The sequence below is a fragment of the Bombyx mori genome, chromosome 25, assembly GCF_030269925.1.
Source record: "Bombyx mori chromosome 25, ASM3026992v2".
Taxonomy (NCBI): Eukaryota; Metazoa; Arthropoda; class Insecta; order Lepidoptera; family Bombycidae; genus Bombyx; species Bombyx mori.
This window is the reverse complement of record NC_085131.1, coordinates 5,728,596-5,749,372: the sequence shown is the minus strand read 5'-3', so window position 1 is coordinate 5,749,372 and position 20,777 is coordinate 5,728,596. Positions and strand designations below refer to the sequence as shown.

General features: G+C 43.1%; 1 protein-coding gene across 3 annotated transcripts in view; it reads right to left on the bottom strand.

Moving 5' to 3' along the window:
* Positions 1 to 20,777, bottom strand: part of LOC119628391 (luciferin 4-monooxygenase) — a 44,978-nt gene that overhangs the window by 3,636 nt on the left and 20,565 nt on the right. For all 3 annotated transcript variants that reach the window (XM_062676092.1, XM_062676093.1, XM_062676094.1), the window contains exons 8-13: positions 7,636 to 7,843; positions 7,232 to 7,547; positions 6,225 to 6,387; positions 5,997 to 6,142; positions 5,324 to 5,462; positions 98 to 325 (exon numbers count right to left, since the gene is read on the bottom strand). In XM_062676092.1, coding sequence (XP_062532076.1) covers positions 98 to 325; positions 5,324 to 5,462; positions 5,997 to 6,142; positions 6,225 to 6,387; positions 7,232 to 7,547; positions 7,636 to 7,843 — 1,200 coding nt within the window. The remainder of the gene's footprint in view (positions 1 to 97; positions 326 to 5,323; positions 5,463 to 5,996; positions 6,143 to 6,224; positions 6,388 to 7,231; positions 7,548 to 7,635; positions 7,844 to 20,777) is intronic.

The following is a 20,777-nucleotide window of genomic DNA, read 5'->3' as shown; positions in this document are numbered from 1 at the left end:
CATGCAATCTCCCAATTACCTCCAAATATGCAATAAAAACAATGTATACTTATGGACAATAACTGACTATTTTTTAGTAAGATTCAGATTTATGTACCTGATGTCCTTTGTATTTGATAAGTTCTTTCAGTCTGTCGACTATGTAGAAACAGCCGTCTGAATCATAATATCCGATATCTCCAGTTTTGAGGAAACCCTCGTCGTCCCTTATATCTACATTAGCTTGATCGTTATTCATGTAGCCTTTCATCACCAGGGGTCCTTTAACGCAGACTTCACCTCGTTCATACGATCCTAATGTTTGTCGAGTATTAATGTCAACAACCTGCAATTTCGGAGATTCGTTTAAATAGAATTTGCACGTCAACCACCAAAGTCATGGACTAGCCAGATATTAATTTTCATGTCAATCTTTAAATGTAGATTATGCATTTTTTTAATTGTCATTTATTTCCGTCATTTTTCATACGAAAAGACCTTTGAAAGAGACCATAACTTAAAGTCAAGCCGGTTAAAATCGGAGCTAGACGACGCCTATCTTCAGCTCTGATAGAATCAGAAACTTTGTATGGATTGACCTTTACGACCCGATACTGAGTCACAATGAAAAAGTCATACCTATGACATGATATCGTTAAGTGGCTCAACTGATTCTTCAAGGATTTAACTTTATTGTACTTGTTGTTGATTGATTGTTTTTTTTTGTATGATTGAAGTATTACTGTTGGCCCGGAAGCCTTTCGAGTTTCACCAGGACAGGTGGGCGAGCAAGGCAGGTGGGCAAGCAAGGCAGTCAGGAGGGGTGGGATTTGCTAACAGCTACCCGAGCGCCTCCGAAGAAGACCTAACAACTTAAAAGTAGCTGCTTCGCGAATGAATCTACTACCGGATCGGAATCGTGACCTGCTGAGAAGATCCGGCGAGAAACTCAGCGGGCTGATACATGGGTTGATTGATTGATTGTAATTGACTGTTGATACACCTGAGTCGATGTTCTGATACCTTTTTCACAAAAAATTACTTATTCGCTCTTTGATAGCCAACATCCCACCAAACTAACTCTGAAGCCGGATAATGCCTACGTTGGACCCTCCTAACATATATAATTAAGAAGATTATGCAGAGCTTTGGGCATAAGCTCAATCATTCTGATTTCTTAAATTGTTGCTTAGTACTAAACAAATTTTGTCAGTTTTGTCATTAGGGCAGCCGATGTACTCTAAGACTAAGAACATCGGCTTAAAACCATGTTTCAACATTCTAACTACTCATTTACGTTATTAATGCCTATAGACTCCGGTGAAGTTAACAACAGGTGGGCCATGGGTCGTCCATCCATACATCTAGCAAAAAAAAATAGGATGGCAAGAGCCAGTAATGAAGAAATATCAGTTTTTTTTTTTTTAAATCAAATTCATATTTTTTATTTTCTTACATGTTCATACCATTAATTCAAATGAATCATACTGAATCAAATTAAGGTCATAATTTTAATTTATTGTTTACTTTACCGACGTACCTGACGTTGACTGTGTAATGTATGTACATTCAAATAAGCTACGCACTAGAAAACTCAAACTATAAATTACAAACATGTCTGACACAATAGTTTTATTATTACATTCAAACAAAATATTAGAATACAATAGTCTAACAGATTGTTTTATCATTAACACTGTTGAACTAACATCAAAATTTCTAAGCATGTGTTTGGGTATAATTAATAATATATTATTAATTTAATTACAAGTTCTTATCGAATGATTGAATTTCGATCAAAGTCTAGATACCTATTATTAACGAGAAGGTTATATCAATAATACTAAATCACATGAAAAGTTCCGTAACAAAAAAAAAAACAAAATCTGTAGGTAGACAAAATGGGGAGATAATGACACTTTTTTTAAATTTCAGATGACAGACGAGCTAACGGCCTACCAGGCGAATGGTTCCCGGTGCCTGTAGATATCACAACGGCAATTCTGCCATCTGTCTTGAGATATGAGGTCGAAGACTCAAATGTTATATTAGGTAATATGATATAGTAGTTTGTTTGTATTGTACGTGATGTAAAGTAATGTTATATCATTGTATGAATAAAAACCCTTCCACAGTCATCCAGTTAGTAAGTCTCTAGTACACCAAGGAGGATGTTTGTGATAAATACACTGGTTCACACGTGCACATAGTTTTATCAATTACTAATGGTCGTCCAATCGTCGAAATTCGATCATAGTTATTAATTTAAATTATACCTACGTTTGAACACTATTATAGTTCTATTGTCATTGTCAAAGACTTTACTTCTCTGATCACAGATTTCACCAAGGCTGCACTATAGACAAATAATGTTAAAGACAAACAATATTAATCTATTCTCAATTTGACAACCGACTTAAAATAATAATAATAATAAACAAAAGAGGGCGTTAAACATATGATAATGTGTGTAATCTTTTTTTTATTGATTAAATGTAGCATAATTAAAAAAATACTTTGCACTCCTTTCATATTCCTCTATTCTCTGTAAGTGTGGGAAATTTTATATTCCCCGAGTTCTGTAGCTATAATCAGCCTATTACACAATAGCGCTTTGTAACCAGATATCGTTCATAACAGCACCATTGTTTAACTTTGGTAACGTAAACGCACCTATAAAGTACTCAACAATTCTGCTAGAAGTTTTAATTGCGACGAAACTGGATTCTTTTTGTGTCCCAAGACAAAACGAGTTATCGTAGAATGAAGCTGGAGTCATGGTCCAGGCGGCTGGCTGATCCTTCGGCCGGTCGTAGGACCGTCGAGGCGATTCGCCCGGTCCTTGTGGATTGGGTGAATCGTGACAGAGGACGCCTCACTTTCCGGCTCACGCAGGTGCTCACTGGGCATGGTTGCTTCGGTGAGTTCCTGCACCGGATCAGAGCCGAGCCGACGGCAGAGTGCCACCATTGTGATTGCGACTTGGACACGGCAGAGCATACGCTCGTCGCCTGCCCCGCATGGGAGGGGTGGCGCCGTGTCCTCGTCGCAAAAGTAGGAAACGACTTGTCGTTGCCGAGTGTTGTGGCATCGATGCTCGGCGACGACGAGTCGTGGAAGGCGATGCTCGACTTCTGCGAGTGCACCATCTCGCAGAAGGAGGCGGCGGGGCGCGTGAGAGACGCACAATCCCGCCGCCGTCGAGCGGGGGCCAGGGAGGCGGATATCGCCCAAGCCCTGGCCCTCTAAGTGTTTCGGGTCCCCCCTCACATGTCGGTCTGGGGACCGGCGAGGGGGGCCTAAGAAGACGACGTGCAAGCTGCTCTGCACGCGTTTTACGCAAGAGCATCCGGGTGATGGAAGGCCGGCTATCCTCGACCCACGCTGGTTCTGGTCCAGCGGGGTATTCCGTAGGATAGCTCACTCTAACCGGCGCCATCTAGGCGGGCTTCGGATAGCCTGCCGACCGAGAGAGCTGGTGGTCGTGGCGCCGACGACCGCCGGTCCGGCGTCCCGAGGGGGAGGGTGATGGGAGAGATGTGCTCCGCACTAAACGCTTCACTTTCCCCCCTCTGCCTCTTCATGAGTTCTGTCTCATGCGAGGTTTGGACGTTGGTTGTTGAGCGACAGGAGGTTTTAGTCAGTTCGACTCTGACATGCTCCTGAGGGCTTCCGCCCTCCACTGGGGATAGAGGGCGGAAGTCCGGCGATTTCCTCCTGACCAAAAAAAAAAAAAATCGTAGAATGAAGCACCATAGAGGTTTTTTTTTATGATTGAAGGATTTCTGGTGGCCCTAAAGGCTTTCCAGTTTCACCAGGACAGGTGGGCGAGCAAAGGCTCAGCCAGGAGGGGTGGGATTTGCTAACAGCTGCCCGAGCGCCTCCGAAGGAGACCTAACAACTCAAGAGCAGCTGCTTCACGAATGAATCTACTACCGGATCGAAATCGCGACCCGCTGAGAAGATCCGGTGAGAAACTCAGCGAGCTGATGCATGGGTTAGGTTGCACGTCGAGCTCTTTGTCGAGTTCGATGAGTACGGTTACCAGAGTCCCTAAGCCTGCTCCTAGTGTTAGAGCTGAAGGTGTCTAATGCAAAGGTTATTGGACCTGAAGGATCCGTAAGGACGTGGGTCCACCATAAAGGTATTGAGACTCGAATCGTATTGGCGACTCGAGTCTTCAATGATGAAAATGTTTAACTGTATTAATTAATATTTCTGCTGACTATGAAATTCTGTGGTTTTTTACCCCTACAAGCGCATGCCTAAAAACCTTATCCTTTTTAAGAGATTATTAAGAGAATTGTAACTTAATAATTAAAGTACTGTTGCTTCATATCAAAAATTAAACTGAAACTATAATTTTTATTTAACATAACTAATTCTGTTGCTTTAGCGGTCGGTAATAAGTGCCAAAAAAACGGTAATAGGAATACACCCCATGCATTGAATCGGTAATAGGGATATGGTCCTTCCCGTCAATTTTTATTTTTTGCTTTTTTTTATTTATTTTTATTAGTTGTTCCTTAATTTCATTAAAAAAAGAGTAATCTACGGAACCGTCAAAAAAAATTATAGAGCCAGTGATTGAACAACTGCTTATTTTTTACTTATCAATCTGAACCTGGCTTAAACTGGCGGTAATAGGTGCGTTTACGTTAATCAGGATTAGACAACAAATATGAATTTCCTTGTATTCCATACCCAGAAATAGAATAAGATAAACAGCCCTTGTTTGTAAGATACTCTATACGTACAACATGCTTATGAATAAAACAGTCTTAAACCATCTTCTACCTTGAACGGTAGCTCTGTTGTTTCTTTTTAAAAAGCCTTTTGCTCTACCCCGCGTCATAACTCCCGGTCCGCACAATTTACACAAAAAGGGGTACAAAGTTTTTACTTCACGTATTAATATGTAGATTTCACATTTAATCATGTTATAATCTAAGTCGACAATGCGCTGAGTAAGAAGCTTAAGATAGCTAAAGCTTTCGAATAAAACGCTTGGTTCAAGGTAATTTTGCCTACCCAATTGCCAGTAATCTCAAGAGGCTATTCTGTCTTCGCAATGGGTGGTGTGCTAATTTACAGGGCTTAGTCTGAGAGAATTTTCTAACATCTGCCCTAAAAAGGGCAGCGCTTCGCTGAATCTACCACTGGATAGCATCAGGACCGACTGAGAAGATCCGGCGAGAAACTCAGTTGGTGATAGTTGGTTTATTTAAGGCAAAAAATGTATCAGAATACTGATTTTACTTGATATTGCTAAACATCAAATTCTGAGGAAATGAGTAGATTTTATGAGAAGTAATAAGGAGGATTTTATGAGGATTAAGCTAACCTTCACTTTCATGCCAGGTACGACGTGCCCGCAACTTCCATGCTTTTGTTCGCTGTCCAAGGTATCATAGCTTTTTATTATTATAAAAGATGTTTCCGTCATTCCGTATCCATGGATTATCTTCTGACAGTTAGGGAAACTGTTAAAGAACAAAATATTAATTTTAATAGACAGGTAACAGAAATTTGTAACCCCATAAAATCGAACCGCTTTAAGCTGTGATTTCTGTGAAATGAAATAGGTACTAATCCAAAGTTTTATCGGTTTGGTAATTTGCAGTACATATGCGCCGGCATTGATATTTTTTTTATGAAAAACTAAAAATGATGACGGATAGCTTTCTTCTTAAATCTATTTATTGATTGTTTTCCCTAACTACTGTTATACTAACAAGCTATTATTTTAACTATTACAAACATTTTGGATATAAAGCACTTGAAAATATTACGATTAATTTCCATTTAGAAGTTCAGTCTCAAAGAAATGAGGAGTCAAAAAATAGCCGGAAAAACAGACATAAGCCTCTTTTTAACCCGAAAAAATTGTTGTTTCATTCTTTCAGAATTAATGCAACGCAGGTCAGATGTTATACTAGGCACACTCAGCAATCGAATAATCTGAGGTTTCTTTAAACCCATTAGTGTAGGAGTAAATAAAGGTCACCAAAACTTACTTCCTTAAAACCCCCACAGTCGTCTCTTGACTGAGTGGAGCTGCACCACACCAAATTCTAGTCACTGAAGACAAGTCATACTTTTGGACGAGATCAGACTTTGATAGAAAAACAGCGATTGGCGGCACTATTATCAAAAGGTTTACCTGTTACGAAATAAATTAAATGTTGAAAACTGGTAAATATACAATATTTTTCGTTATTTGAAACAAGAATCTGTAAAGTTACCTTATATTCCTCAATGGCTTTTAAGTAATCTACAGGTGAGTACACCATCAAAATCAACAATTTATTACATCCTAAATAGTGTATCACACTAAATAATCCAAAAACGTGGCACATAGGTAAAATTGATAAGAACCTTATACATGATTCCCGAGTATATCCAAAACTAAAAGAACACAAATCAATTAAATCAGCACAATGAAAAAACAAACAGCCAACGATAAAGAAGCTGAAAATGATTATATAATGATTATTTTCCACACATTCGTGTTGAGTGATGCACCGGTGTTCGAATCCCAGGCGGGTACCAATTTTTCTTATGAAATACGTACTCAACAAATGTTCACGATTGACTTCCACGGTGAAGGAATAACATCATGTAATAAAAATCAAACCCGCAAAAATTATAATTTGCGTAATTAATCGTGGTAGGACCTCTTGTGAGTCTGCGCGGGTAGGTACCACCCCCCTGCCTATTTCTGCCGTGAAGCAGTAATGCGTTTCGGTCTGAAGGGTGGGGCAGCCGTTGTAACTTATACTGAGACATTAAAACTTTTTGTAATGAAACACGCTTACCATGTAACTATACTTGAGACCTTAGAAATTATATCTCAAGGTGGGTGACGCATTTACGTTGTAGATGTCCATGGGCTCCAGTAACGACTTAACACCAGGTGGGCTTTGAAATCGTCCACACATCTGAGAAAAAAAAAGAAGCTAAAAACCAGTGGGTGTGATTTAAATGAAATAAATCGATTATTCAATTAATACTTTTATGAAATGCTCGTGTAGTAATAGTAATAAGAAATCGCATATTTTAAACACTAAAAATAACTCTATAGTTTTCGGACATTATTGTGAAAGCATATTTTACTGATATCGTCGCTTCGATGACAAACATAGCTATATGATTACAAGTTGCAATTTATTAAGCGCTGCGAAGCGAGAAAGTCTCGTCTGTAAATAACCCATTAACGATAGAAAAAAATGTTGGGTTCATAGATACTTACTCAAGAGAAGAGGAGACATACAAAGCGTTAAGATGACTGAGCATGACTCCCTTGGGCAGACCGGTAGTGCCAGAAGAGTAGAAAATAAACACGGTATCAGTGCCGTTCACCTCCACCGGAACATACGTATTGGGATTAGTCGGCACCAGCAATGAGCTGTACGAATTGACATCGTGCTGTACTGGTTCGCCATTAAGTTGAATCAACTTATTAATAAATGGCATAGATTTAAAAACATCTATATGTTTTTTTAAGCTGTTCTCAGAAGCTACAATAAGTTTTGGCAACGAAATATTCAACGCGTGCTGTATCTCATCTACAAAAGAAACATCATAGATTTTAACAAATTAGTTTCGAGCCTTAATGAAAAGATAGAAATTTTTTTTAAAGTAAATTTGTATAACCTGCTTTGTATTGCGGGTTGAAGGCGGTCACAACCGCGCCACAACATATAGCGCCCATCACAGCGGTAACAAATTCAGGTCGGTTTTCACTACATATACCTACGACATCTCCTCGATTTAGGCCCATACTTTGTAATCCGACGGCGGCACTGACGGTTTCTTCTAGTAGTTCCTTATAGCTTACTTTATGTCCAGTGTGATAGTCAATCTGTAATGTATATAAAAAAAAGAGCTAAAACGACCGCTGCTCTCATATGGATTGATACGACTATACCTTGTGACAGGCACTAATAATCCATAATAATAATAGAAAGCGGATACCTTACGTACAAGTTTATTAATTGCTTCCGTAATTTACTAATTACATCGCGTACTAAAAATTAAATTTGGGGGTTGGTGCTTCCCGCTTCCGTAGGTTTAACCCGCGATTCCCTACAAGTGACCCCTGGGTGGTGCTAAACGGGAGCCGAAAACATAACCGGTGGTAGGACCTAGTCCGACTGGCTGGCGACCACCCTCCAACTAGAGTCCGCCGCCAAATAGCCTAGCTGTGTTCCGGCGTGTGGGTTGGAGAGCCAGTTCTATCCCTTCCCTTTCCCTTTCCTTGTTGGGGGTAAGTCTTGGTGACGCCTGGAACTTGCGGAGCAGACGTGCGTGCGAACTCACGGGGCGTGAGTGTTTGACGGGGGTATAGGGAGACCCAGTGAAACGGTACCCGCTGCCGCCCGCCGGTCAGTAGGGGACCTGAACCCGGGTGTCTCTACTAAACTCCGCCCCGGGAAGCTGTCCCGCCAACCGGTGTAAAATCCTGTCGTGCGGTCGTCGTGCCGGAGTCGGAGACCGGAGTGGATCCCGGCGATCGCATGCAGAGTGGACTGGGGGCCCTTCCATGCCCTGCGTCGGTCTCTCACGCAATCCGTGGTCGAGCACGTACTATGTTCCGCGCTTCATTCAGGTGTTGCCTCGGTCTCACCTCCAACATCCTACCTCTCCTAATCCTACTCTCCGAAAATTAAACAATTATGAAGTCGACAAAAAAAAAGAAAAGGGTTTCACAGGCGGTTCCCCATTCCACATATAATGTGGATTTCAGCAATGTCAGGGGCCTACATAGCAACCTTGACGCCGTACACCACCACCTTGAGACGGCGCAGCCTGCCCTGCTTTTTTTAACGGAGACACAGATATCTGCTCCGGATGACACCTCATACCTTGAGTACCCCGGCTACGTATTGGAGCACAACTTCCTGCGTAAAGCCGGGGTGTGCGTATTCGTCCGGGCTGATGTCTGTTGTCGCCGTCTTCGGGGCCTCGAACAACGGGACCTGTCCCTCTTGTGGCTGCGCGTAGATCACGGGGGCCGTAGCCGAATCTACGCGTGCCTGTACAGGTCCCACAGCAGTGATGCAGGTTCAGCTCTGTTTGAGCATGTGCAAGAGGGGACTAACCGCGTGCTTGAGCAGTACCCATCTGCGGAGGTGGTGGTTCTTGGAGACTTTAACGCTCACCACCAAGAGTGGTTGGGGTCCAGAACCACTGACCTCCCGGGTCGGACTGCCTACGATTTCGCCTTGGCCTACGGCTTCTCCCAGCTGGTGACACAGCCCACCCGTGTCCCAGATATCGAGGGGCACGAGCCTTCTTTGTTGGACCTTCTGCTGACCACAGATCCAGCCGGATACAGTGTGGTGGTCGACGCTCCGCTTGGATCGTCTGATCACTGCCTTATTCGTGCTGCCGTACCACTCTCTCGTCCTGATCGTCGAACGACGACCGGGTATCGAAGAGTTTGGCGGTATATGTCAGCAGATTGGGATGGATTGCGTGAATTTTACGCATCCTACCCATGGGGGCGGTTCTGCTTTTCCTCTGCTGATCCTGACGTCTGTGCGGACCGTCTTAAAGACGTGGTGCTCCAGGGGATGGAATTGTTTATTCCCTCCTCTGAAGTGCCCGTTGGGGGTCGCAGCAGACCCTGGTATAACAATGCCAGCAGGGATGCTGCACGCCTCAAGCGGTCCGCATACGTGGCATGGGATGATGCCAGGAGACGTCGGGATCCTAACATCTCAGGGGAAAGGCGGAAATATAACGCCGCTTCCAGGTCCTACAAGAAGGTAATTGCCAAGGCGAAGTCGGAGCACGTTGCTAGAGTTGGCAAGCGATTGAAGAGCTATCCCTCCGGGAGCCGTGCTTTTTGGTCGCTCGCCAAAGCTGCAGAAGGAAACTTTTGCAGGTCTAGTCTCCCACCACTGCGCAAGTCCGATGACAGTCTGGCCCACAGCGCGAAAGAGAAGGCTGACCTTCTGGTCAAACTCTTCGCCTCGAACTCGACTGTGGACGACGGGGGTGCCACACCACCGAACATCCCCCGGTGTGATAGCTCCCTGCCGGATATCTGCTTCACACAGTGTGCAGTCAGGCGGGAGCTCCGACTCCTGGACGTCCATAAGTCGAGTGGGCCAGACGGCATCCCCGCAGTGGTTTTGAAAACGTGCGCCCCTGAGCTGACACCTGCGCTAACGCGTTTGTATCGCCTCTCTTATTGCACTAACAGGGTTCCGTCTTCATGGAAGACCGCCCACGTCCACCCTATCCCCAAGAAGGGTGACCGGTCGGACCCATCGAGCTACAGGCCTATCGCGATAACTTCCTTGCTTTCCAAGGTGATGGAGCGAATTATAAACACACAACTCCTGAAGTATCTTGAGGATCGCCAGCTGATCAGTGACCGACAGTACGGTTTCCGTCACGGTCGCTCAGCTGGCGATCTTCTTGTATACCTTAGTCACAGGTGGGCTGAAGCCTTGGAGAGCAAGGGCGAGGCTCTTGCTGTGAGCCTTGATATCGCGAAGGCCTTCGACAGGGTCTGGCATAGGGCACTTCTATCGAAGTTACCATCTTACGGAATCCCCGAGGGTCTCTGCAAGTGGATCGCTAGCTTTTTGGATGGGCGGAGCATCACGGTCGTTGTAGACGGTGACTGTTCTGATACCATGACCATTAACGCTGGCGTTCCACAAGGTTCGGTGCTCTCCCCCACGCTTTTTATCCTGTATATCAATGACATGCTGTCTATTGATGGCATGCATTGCTATGCAGATGATAGCACGGGGGATGCGCGATATATCGGCCATCAGAGTCTCTCTCGGAGCGTGGTGCAAGAGAGACGATCAAAACTTGTGTCTGAAGTGGAGAACTCTCTGGGGCGAGTCTCCGAATGGGGTGAATTGAACTTGGTTCAATTCAACCCGATAAAGACACAAGTTTGCGCGTTCACTGCGAAGAAGGACCCCTTTGTCATGGCGCCGCAATTCCAAGGAGTATCCCTGCAACCTTCCGAGAGTATCGGGATACTTGGGGTCGACGTTTCGAGCGATGTCCAGTTTCGGAGTCATTTGGAAGGCAAAGCCAAGTTGGCGTCCAAAATGCTGGGAGTCCTTAACAGAGCGAAGCGGTACTTCACGCCTGGACAAAGACTTTTGCTTTATAAAGCACAAGTCCGGCCTCGCATGGAGTACTGCTCCCATCTCTGGGCCGGGGCTCCCAAATACCAGCTTCTTCCATTTGACTCCATACAGAGGAGGGCCGTTCGGATTGTCGATAATCCCATTCTCTCGGATCGTTTGGAGCCTCTGGGTCTGCGGAGGGACTTCGGTTCCCTCTGTATTTTATACCGTATGTTCCATGGGGAGTGCTCTGAGGAATTGTTCGAGATGATACCAACATCTCGTTTTTACCATCGCACCGCCCGCCACCGGAGTAGAGTTCATCCATACTACCTGGAGCCACTGCGGTCATCCACAGTGCGTTTCCAGAGATCTTTTTTGCCACGTACCATCCGGCTATGGAATGAGCTCCCCTCCTCGGTGTTTCCCGAGCGCTATGACATGTCCTTCTTCAAACGAGGCTTGTGGAGAGTATTAAGCGGTAGGCAGCGGCTTGGCTCTGCCCCTGGCATTGCTGAAGTCCATGGGCGACGGTAACCACTCACCATCAGGTGGGCCGTATGCCCGTCTGCCTACAAAGGCAATAAAAAAAAAAAAAAAAAAAAAAAAAAATACGCCATCACTTCAAGAAATATCTTTGCAGAGTTCCGAAAGTATCTTGGAGTTGATATTCCGAATGAGGTTCAATGGTGAAGTATTTTAAGAGGTAAAGCAAAGTTATATCCTAAAATAATGCGTTTTTTTTTTTGTGATTGAAAGATTACTGGTGGCCCGGAGGCCTTTCCAGTTTCACCAGGACAGGTGGGCGAGCAAAGGCTCAGCCGGGAGGGGTGGGATTTGCTAACAGCTACCCGAGCGCCTCCGAAGGAGACCTAACAGCTCAAGAGTAGCTGCTTCGCGAATGAATCTACTACCCGATCGGAATCGCGACCCGCTGAGAAGATCCGGCGAGAAACTCAGCGAGCTGATTCATGGGTTAGGTTGCACGGCGAACTCTTTGTCGAGTTCGACGAGTACGGTTACCGAGGTCCCTAAGCCTGCGCCTAGTGTTAGAGCTGAAGGCGTCTAATGCAAAGGTTATTGGATCTGATGGATCCGTAAGGACGTGTCTAGGGCGTCGACGGTGACTGGCTCCTGCGTGATCAGGATTCGGGGAGTAGTCAGCGGCGGCAACGATAAGGCGATTATCATGATGCATAGCCTTATCGAAGTACCGTTCCGACGCTGACTTCATGTATTTCTGGATAGATTCGAGGCCCAAGTCGTCGTGTAGGTCAACGTTCATCACGAACCACGGAGCTCCGACGGCTAACCTGCAAAAGCGGGATTGTAGAGATTGGAGGGTGTCTATGTGTGTGCGGGCCGCGTGAGCGAACACCACACTCGCGTAAGTCATGACGGGCCTTATGCAAGTTTTGTAAAGTGTCACCTTGTTCCGAAGGGACATTTTACTCCGCTTACAGATCATGGGGTAGAGCCTACCGAGAATAAACGCGGCACGGTCACGGACTGATTTTATATGCGGGCGGAATGTCATCGATGCATCCAGGGTAACGCCCAGGTACTTGACCTTCCTGGCCCAGGGTATGGGTTGTCTAAAGAGAGTAATCGGGGGTGTGAGATTCCTCCTCCTAATCCGGGAGGAAATCCGTGTGGAGCTTCCCCTCTGAAATAGCACCGCAGTACTTTTCGCTGGGTTGATGTCTATGCGCCATTTTCGGAACCACTGTCCTAGGGCTGCGCTCTGAAGCTTCTTCGCGATTAGGGACTTCCGAAAGTATCCGAAAGTATCTTGGAGTTGATATTCCGAATGAGGGTCAATAGTTAAGTATTTTAAGAGGTAAAGCAAATTATATCCTAAAATAATGCGATTGCTTTTGTTTCCTTAACAAAGCGTTTTTTTTTTTTTAATGAAGTTTCAAATTAATTTGTAGGTATGTGTCGTTGAACGACGGTAGCCAATTCCAGCAGTAGCAGTTGAGTTTTCGGTCTTCACGATAATAAAGGAAATTTAACAAAATAAATTAACATTTTCGTTTAAAACGATTCCGCTAATGTATTATTAATGTGTTTGTTGGGATCAAATAAAAAAATAGCACTTACCAGTGCCACGCCGTCTTGTCTTAAACAGTTTTCTCTGATTTTGTCCAGAAAGTGCTGCCCAAACGACAAATGGGCTGGCACAAGAAGCGCTGGCCCTCCGCACATTACTTTCTCGTCGTTTTTCATTTTTTATCAGTATAAGTGTAAAAATTTTCAAGAAAATAAAAATTTGTTGATCAATTAAATCGGTCTCAATTAAAGGTCTTTCATTAAATAATTAATTTATAAATATCGTGGAAATGATTTCAAAATACGTAGATACGTATTAAAGTATCCTTTATGCGTTTTATCGTGTTGAAAAAATTAACAAATATACCTTTACTGATAGTAATGAAGAACGAAAATGTTTCAAGTGAAGTGACTAAGCATTGTCAGAGTGAAAATATATATACATACACGCACATAAGTGGTAAGTTCATGCAGCGGCCTTGCGTTGCCGTTGCTTGTTTGTTTGTTACATTATAAATTCAACAGCCGGTGCGATTTTAATTACTTGAATAATACGAATTAATAGCAAAGTTTATAAATATCTTGTACCATAAAAAAATGCAAAACCATCTGGTGATAAACATCATACTTCACTTCTGCGATCAAAAGTTGAGTACATAGAAAAGTTTAATCGTCATTTCGTCATTTTGAATGAAATATTTGAAAAATTGTCAAGTGTACTTAATGCTGGGTGGTAACTTAATGATTTCGAATAACTTTCATGAAGTTCTACTTGAATAATAGATTAGTGGGTGGTGGGTCCCAAAAAACATACTTCTTCTTCTTCTTCTGGGTGCTAATGATTGAAACATTAGTTTTCCGCACAGAAGTCGAGGACTGCCCTCGCTCGTTACGAGTCCGTAGCCTGAATTTCCCGACTATGCTACGAACATTCCATTAGCGTATTGTCTATCTTGGCATTGAAATCTCCCATAAGTATTGTATTCGAAGTCGTCGTGGCCTAAAGGATAAGACGTCCGGTGCATTCGTGTCGAGCGATGCACCGGTGTTCGAATACCGCACGCAGGTACCAATTTTTCCAATGAAATACGTACTTAACAAATGTTCACGATTGACTTCCACGGTGAAGGAATAACATCGAGTAATAAAAATCAAACCCGCAAATTTATAATTTGCGTAATTACTGGTGGTAGGACCTCTTGTGAATCCACACGGGTAGGTACCACCGCCCCGCCTATTTCTGCCGTGAAGCAGTAATGCGTTTCGGTTTGAAGGGTGGGGCAGCCGTTGTGACTATACTGAGACCTTAGAACTTATATCTCAAGGTACGTAGCGCATTTACGTTGTAGATGTCTATGGGCTCCAGTAACCACTTAACATCAGGTGGGCTGTGAGCTTCGTCCACACACCTAAGCAATAAAAAAAACTTCCTTCTTTGGGATACCTTCGTAGACTTTCCCCAAGCTGTTATAGAAAGAGTCTATTTCATCCTGGGTTGAATTCGAAGTTGGTGCATATACCTGTACGATGTTGATGGGATAAAAGTGGGCAGATAGTTTTAGTGCATTGATTCTGTCATTGACTGCAGTGTACCCGATTATCTTGCCGCCGCGCTGAGTCTCAGCTTACCCGATGCCATAACAAATTGACCGAACTTTCTGAAGTGAGTCTCACTTAAGTCCATTACATCGAGGCTAAAACTTCCCATCTCTCTGCAAACTATTTCGATTTTCCCAGGTCTCAAGAGTCCGCGAATATTCCAGGTGCCAACGTTAAGGATTTGTTTAGGGCCTAATCGCCTTGTGGTACTAGTGTTTGAGTCAACAGTTATCCAATTTTTATAAGCAGCCTGATGACGCACTGACTTATAGCCGGTAACCAAGCTCACACCAGGAGACCCCGACTCGTCCTGGCGTCGAGGGTCAGTCGGAGCGCTCGACATACTAAGCTTCCTTTTGACTTTTCTCATGGTGGTTTTCTTGGGAAAAATAGTAACGGTAGCTTCCCATTCCTTTCCGTCCCAAAACATTTTAGAGGGGATTTAGCCCCCTAGGCCGCTGCAGCCTCATCCAACTGGTTGTCCAGCTGGGGATAATGAGAGACCCACTGAGAAGATCTGGTGAGAAACTCAGTGGGCTGTGTCTATGGGTTAATTTACTCGTCGAGCCTTTCGTCGCAAGCCACGGGTTCGGCGAGTACGGTGATCGGTTCTTGAGGTACCTAAAAGCACCGTTAATGGATCGCGAGGATCCGTAATGACATGCTTAGAGCGACGTCGACTGTTTACCATTCGGTCCACCGGGTCGGAACATTGAATACAAACCAAAATTGTTCACTAAAAAGATAATCAGAAATAAGACAATTTACCTACATCTCATATAAACAATAGAAATTGGTTTATTTGTATTTTTTCATTTTAAACAATTTTTAGTCAGAATTTCGTCAAAATCGCCACTCAACAACCCACGACCGAACCTCGCATGAAACAGAACTCATGAAAAGGCAAAGGGAGAAAAGTGAAGCGCTTAGTGCGGAGCACATCTCTTCTATCACGGGCGTCGGCGCCACGACCACCAGCCCTCATGGTCAGCAGGCTATCCAAAGCTCGCCTACATGGTGCTGGTGAGAATGGATTATCCCACGGAATACCCCACTGGACCAAAACCAGCGTGGGTCGAGGATGGTCGGCCTTCCATCACCATCCGGCTCTTGCGTAAAGCGCGTGCAGAGCAGCTTGCACGTCGTCTTCTTAGGGCCCCCTCGCCGGTTCATAGACCGACATGTGAGGAGGGCCCGAAACACTTAGGGCTTGGGCGAGATCCACCTCTCTGAACCCCGGTTGATGGTGGCGGGCTTGTGCGTCTCTCACGCACCCCGCCACTTCCTTCTGCGTTTCCTATTTTTGCGACAACGTCACGGCGCCACCCCTCACATGCGGGGCAGACGACGAGCGTATGCTCCACCGTGTCCAAGTCGCAACCACAATGGTGACACTTTGTCGTCGACTTGGCTCCGATCCGGTGCAGGCACTCATCGATGCAACCATGCCCAGTGAGCACCTCCATGAGTCGTAAAGTGAGGCGTCTTCTTTTATGATTCACCCAATCCACAAGGACCGGGTGAATCGCCTCGACGGTCCTACGACCAGCCGAAAGATCGGCCAGCCGTCTGTACCATGACTTCAGCACGGAACGCCGAGATTGAACGCCAAACACCAGGTGGGCTGTGAGCTCGTCCACACATATAAGCAATAAAAAAAAAATTAAATCTTTAAAAAATTATAACTTTTAAATGAAATAAAGTATCTATTATGCTCAGTAATTAATATCTATTTTCCTGTGAAAAGTACGTACAATGTAAATTTAATCGGCTTTAACTTTTTCTTTGAGAAAAAAACTTATTGTTTTTGAAAAATTTCCCATTCGGTTTCCCCAAGAGGTTTAATTATCTTTTTATTGTTTGAAAGCATGCCACATGTTCGATTTCTAATTACTTGCATAGATCATAGATTATACATTTAATATATTTGCATAGATGTATCTTAATGGTCCGTGCCGCAGAATTAGTGCTATACATTTACCGTCTGTAAATCACTTCAATCAAACTCCAATAATATCTCAAGCGTTGTGCGAATGATTCATATCAATTCCCTTTTTAAATGCTGTTGTCAGAAAAACCAGCGAACTATAAATCCAGTAGGTTTCCCGAATAACCCTAAACATGGCCGTTCGATCTGAATTACATGAAGCACGATTGCATAAAAGATGGAACAGCCGTTATATTATACACATATATGCACATATATAACTAGTCAGGTCATAAGTATTGTCACACAGTAAAAACTTTTCTTTTAGAATGCTGGCCACAAAAAAGTTTATTGAATTCGAATTTCGAATTGTTCATGAAAATAAAAATGTATACTTTTAGAATTTTACTCATTTTTAAATATGGAGTGGACGCTTAAAGAAGACCGTGTTGCAGTTATTGCGTTGCATCGTTGCGGTTACGCGCCAATTCAAATTTTTAACATACTGAAAAATTTGAATATAACCAAAAGATTCGTTTATCGTACCATCAAACGATACAATGAAGACTCTAGTGTAGATGACAGGTCAAGAAGTGGTCGCCCTCGGTCTGTTAGGACTCCAGCAGTGATAAAAGCTGTGAAGCCGCGAATTCAAAGAAATCCCAAACGTAAGCAGAAACTGTTGGCCCTTCAGATGGGGTTAAGCAGAACCACGGTGAAAAGGGTGTTAAATGAAGACTTAGGGCTTCGGGCATATTGAAGAAAAATAGGACATCGTTTGAATGCTCGTCTAATGGACCTGAGACTGAAGAGATGCCGCGCTTTGTTGAAGCGGTACGCGGGAAAAAAATATCGGGAAATTCTTTTTTCGGATGAAAAAATTTTTACCGTAGAAGAGAGCTACAACAAACAAAATGATAAGGTGTACGCACGCAGTAGTGAAGAAGCGAGCAACCGTATTCCGCGTGTCCAACGAGGTCATTTTCCATCCTCGCTCATGGTATGGTTGGGAGTTTCTTATTGGGGCTTAACAGAGGTACATTTTTGTGAGAAAGGTGTAAAAACGAATGCAGTTGTGTATCAAAATACAGTCCTGACGAACCTTGTGGAACCTGTTTCTCATACCATGTTCAATAACAGGCACTGGGTATTCCAACAAGATTCGGCGCCAGCTCATAGAGCGAAGAGCACACAAGACTGGCTGGCGGCGAGTGAGATAGACTTCATCCGGCACGAAGACTGGCCCTCCTCCAGTCCAGATTTGAATCCGTTAGATTACAAGATATGGCAACACTTGGAGGAAAAGGCGTGCTCAAAGCCTCATCCCAATTTGGAGTCACTCAAGACATCCTTGATTAAGGTAGCCGCCGATATTGACATGGACCTCGTTCGTGCTGCGATAGACGACTGGCCGCGCAGATTGAAGGCCTGTATTCAAAATCACGGAGGTCATTTTGAATAAACTTTAGTGTCATAAGAATCTATGTTTTGTTAAGTTCATTTTGGTATAAGAATGGTTACATAATGAATAAACTTGTTTCAATTATTTTACATTAAACATGTGACAGAATTTATGACCTGACTAGGTACAATTGAGACTTAGACGTCACGCTCGAAGGTGGGTGGCGACATTGACGTTGTGATATCTGTGGTCTCCGGTAACCACTTAGCACCAGGTAGGCCGGGTGCTGGGTCCCCTACGTAACCAATCCGTTACCCATATCATTATATGGGTAGCGAATCTCAATCGTGTGAAACCTGTGAGAGATTCGGCCCAAAAACATTTCTAGGTGGTTGTCTTAATACTAAGATATTAAATTATGACAAGAGATCAACTGCGTATGTAGAGCCCATTTAAAAATATTACCACTAACTACTTATATCAGGTGGACCATGAGCTAGTCTAGTCAAAATAATAAAATAATTTCTATATTTTATTGTATTTGAGCCGTAGAGCTGAAAGCCTACATTCATTTTGGACGTTATGATTAGAATAGATAAGATTCGCTAAGTTAAGAAAGCGTAGAAGTTATTAAGATGCACTGCTCTGGCTAGGGCTAGTGTTAGGAAATTCTCTCAGGTTGAGCCCGTGAGCACACCTACCCGTCAGGAGAGCTGGAATAGCCTCATAGGATACCAGGAAAAAAAACAGAGTTCAAAATAGCAACCGATCCGGCTCGTCTGGTGGCTTACATTTAGATAAATTGAAATGAAAAAAGAACTTTATTTCAACTTTAATAATTCAATTATTTATACAATTTGATTTAAATAATTAATTGAATACAATGATTAATTCACCATTATTATACGATCATAATATACATATATAAGAAATAACTTAAAAATCTAACTTTACCCAAGATTATAAAAAAAACGGTCATAAAAACAAGGCCAACGAGTTATTTGTTTGCTAAAATTCTTACAATTTACATATATTCATAATAATATTATTCTTTTTTCGAAGGTCAATAAATGATCTTTTGCAGAACAAAGGCAATATACAAAAGAAAAACTTCAAAAAATATTATTTACTATCTTCTGCCCGCGACTTCGTCCGCGTGGAATAGTTACTTTGGCATAACGCTAAATTTTACCCACCTCTTCATTTACGTAGAAAGTGAAAATATTTTTGAATAATAGAATGTTAAGGAGCTATTTAAGGTACCAAAATCACGCTTTTTAACAGACTTCAAAAGTGGAAGTTATCAATTCGACCATAATTTTTTATCTATGTATGTTCACCGATTTCTCGAGAATGCTTGAACCGATTCTGATAATTCTTTTTTTTTTGTTCGAAAGGGTTGACTTCCCGAATGGTCTTGTTTACATCAAGATCTGATGATGATATCTTGGAGATATTCAGAAAAATCTATAATTGTCAAAGCCTATCTTGAAATTATTTGGGTTTTTCAATATCGTAATGAATAACGTATTTATTTGGACAGGGATTAATATTATCTTTATAAAAACACCTTCACAAAAAATGCTTTTTTTTAGAACAAATTTGTTTAACATAAAAAACGTTATAGTGAGCCAACCTTAATATATAGACATATGCTGTCGCGGACCTTTTTTAGATCTTTTAAAGAGTAACAATTCTCTCATACATTACTTTAGCGAAACTTTAACCGTTTCCGCAGAGCACGCAGTGGGAAGCTCTTAAAAGGGAAAAAACCCCGATTTTGAAACATTCTTTATTGGTGCTCCGCCTGCATTGGTCTTAGCGTGATGTTATATAACCTATATATAGCCTTCCTCAATAAATGGGCTATCTAATACTGAAAGAATCGGGAAATCGGACCAGTAGTTCCTCAGATTAGCGCGTTCAAACAAACAAACTCTTCAGCTTTATAATATTATAAGTATAGATAAAGAAAATAAGTATATAGAACCAACTAACAGGAGTCTAATAAATGGATACTTGGATACGTGGAGCTTGTCATCTTGGTCACGGGGAGTCATTGTATGAATCTAATAAGTATGCGATAATTATAATAAACTTTGGCACAGTATATATAGTATATTATAGTGCAATACTACAAAGTCATTCGAGCTGAGTCAAGCACCAGTCGCGTAAGGACGTGTTCATCGACCGTTTGATCGCTTCGTGGCAGATCTACCTCCCAAGTGTTTCTTGAGAATTTCTACCTGCGCCTATATGTAAAGCATTGTCTGCCGCCCGGGTACAATAGAATTTGGTCCTTAAATATAAATTTTATCAGTGCTCGTAATCTCGGGAACGAGATTCAGATTAAAGTAACTACACCCGACGACCCTAGGGGCTCTCTCAAGCTACCTCCGAAAGGAGCGTAAATGTTTTCACACTTATACGCTTCAGGAGGAGCGTGAACTCCGCGCGGTCATACGCGGCGTACCGAAGGAATTAGATGCCGGGCTCGTCAAGGCCGACCTTCTCGAACAAGGCCTACGGTGCACCGCATGCACACAGGACTTACCCTTCGACCGCGTCCGACACTCTCGCTCTAGCGATCGACTTTTTTCAGTCGATCAACTTTGAGCGCGTAAACGCTTTGGGCGACATCATCCGCGCCGCCTCCACTGCACAACACTTCATCGCCGTTGTGCAGGAATACGCCGCAACCGCTGCGACCCTA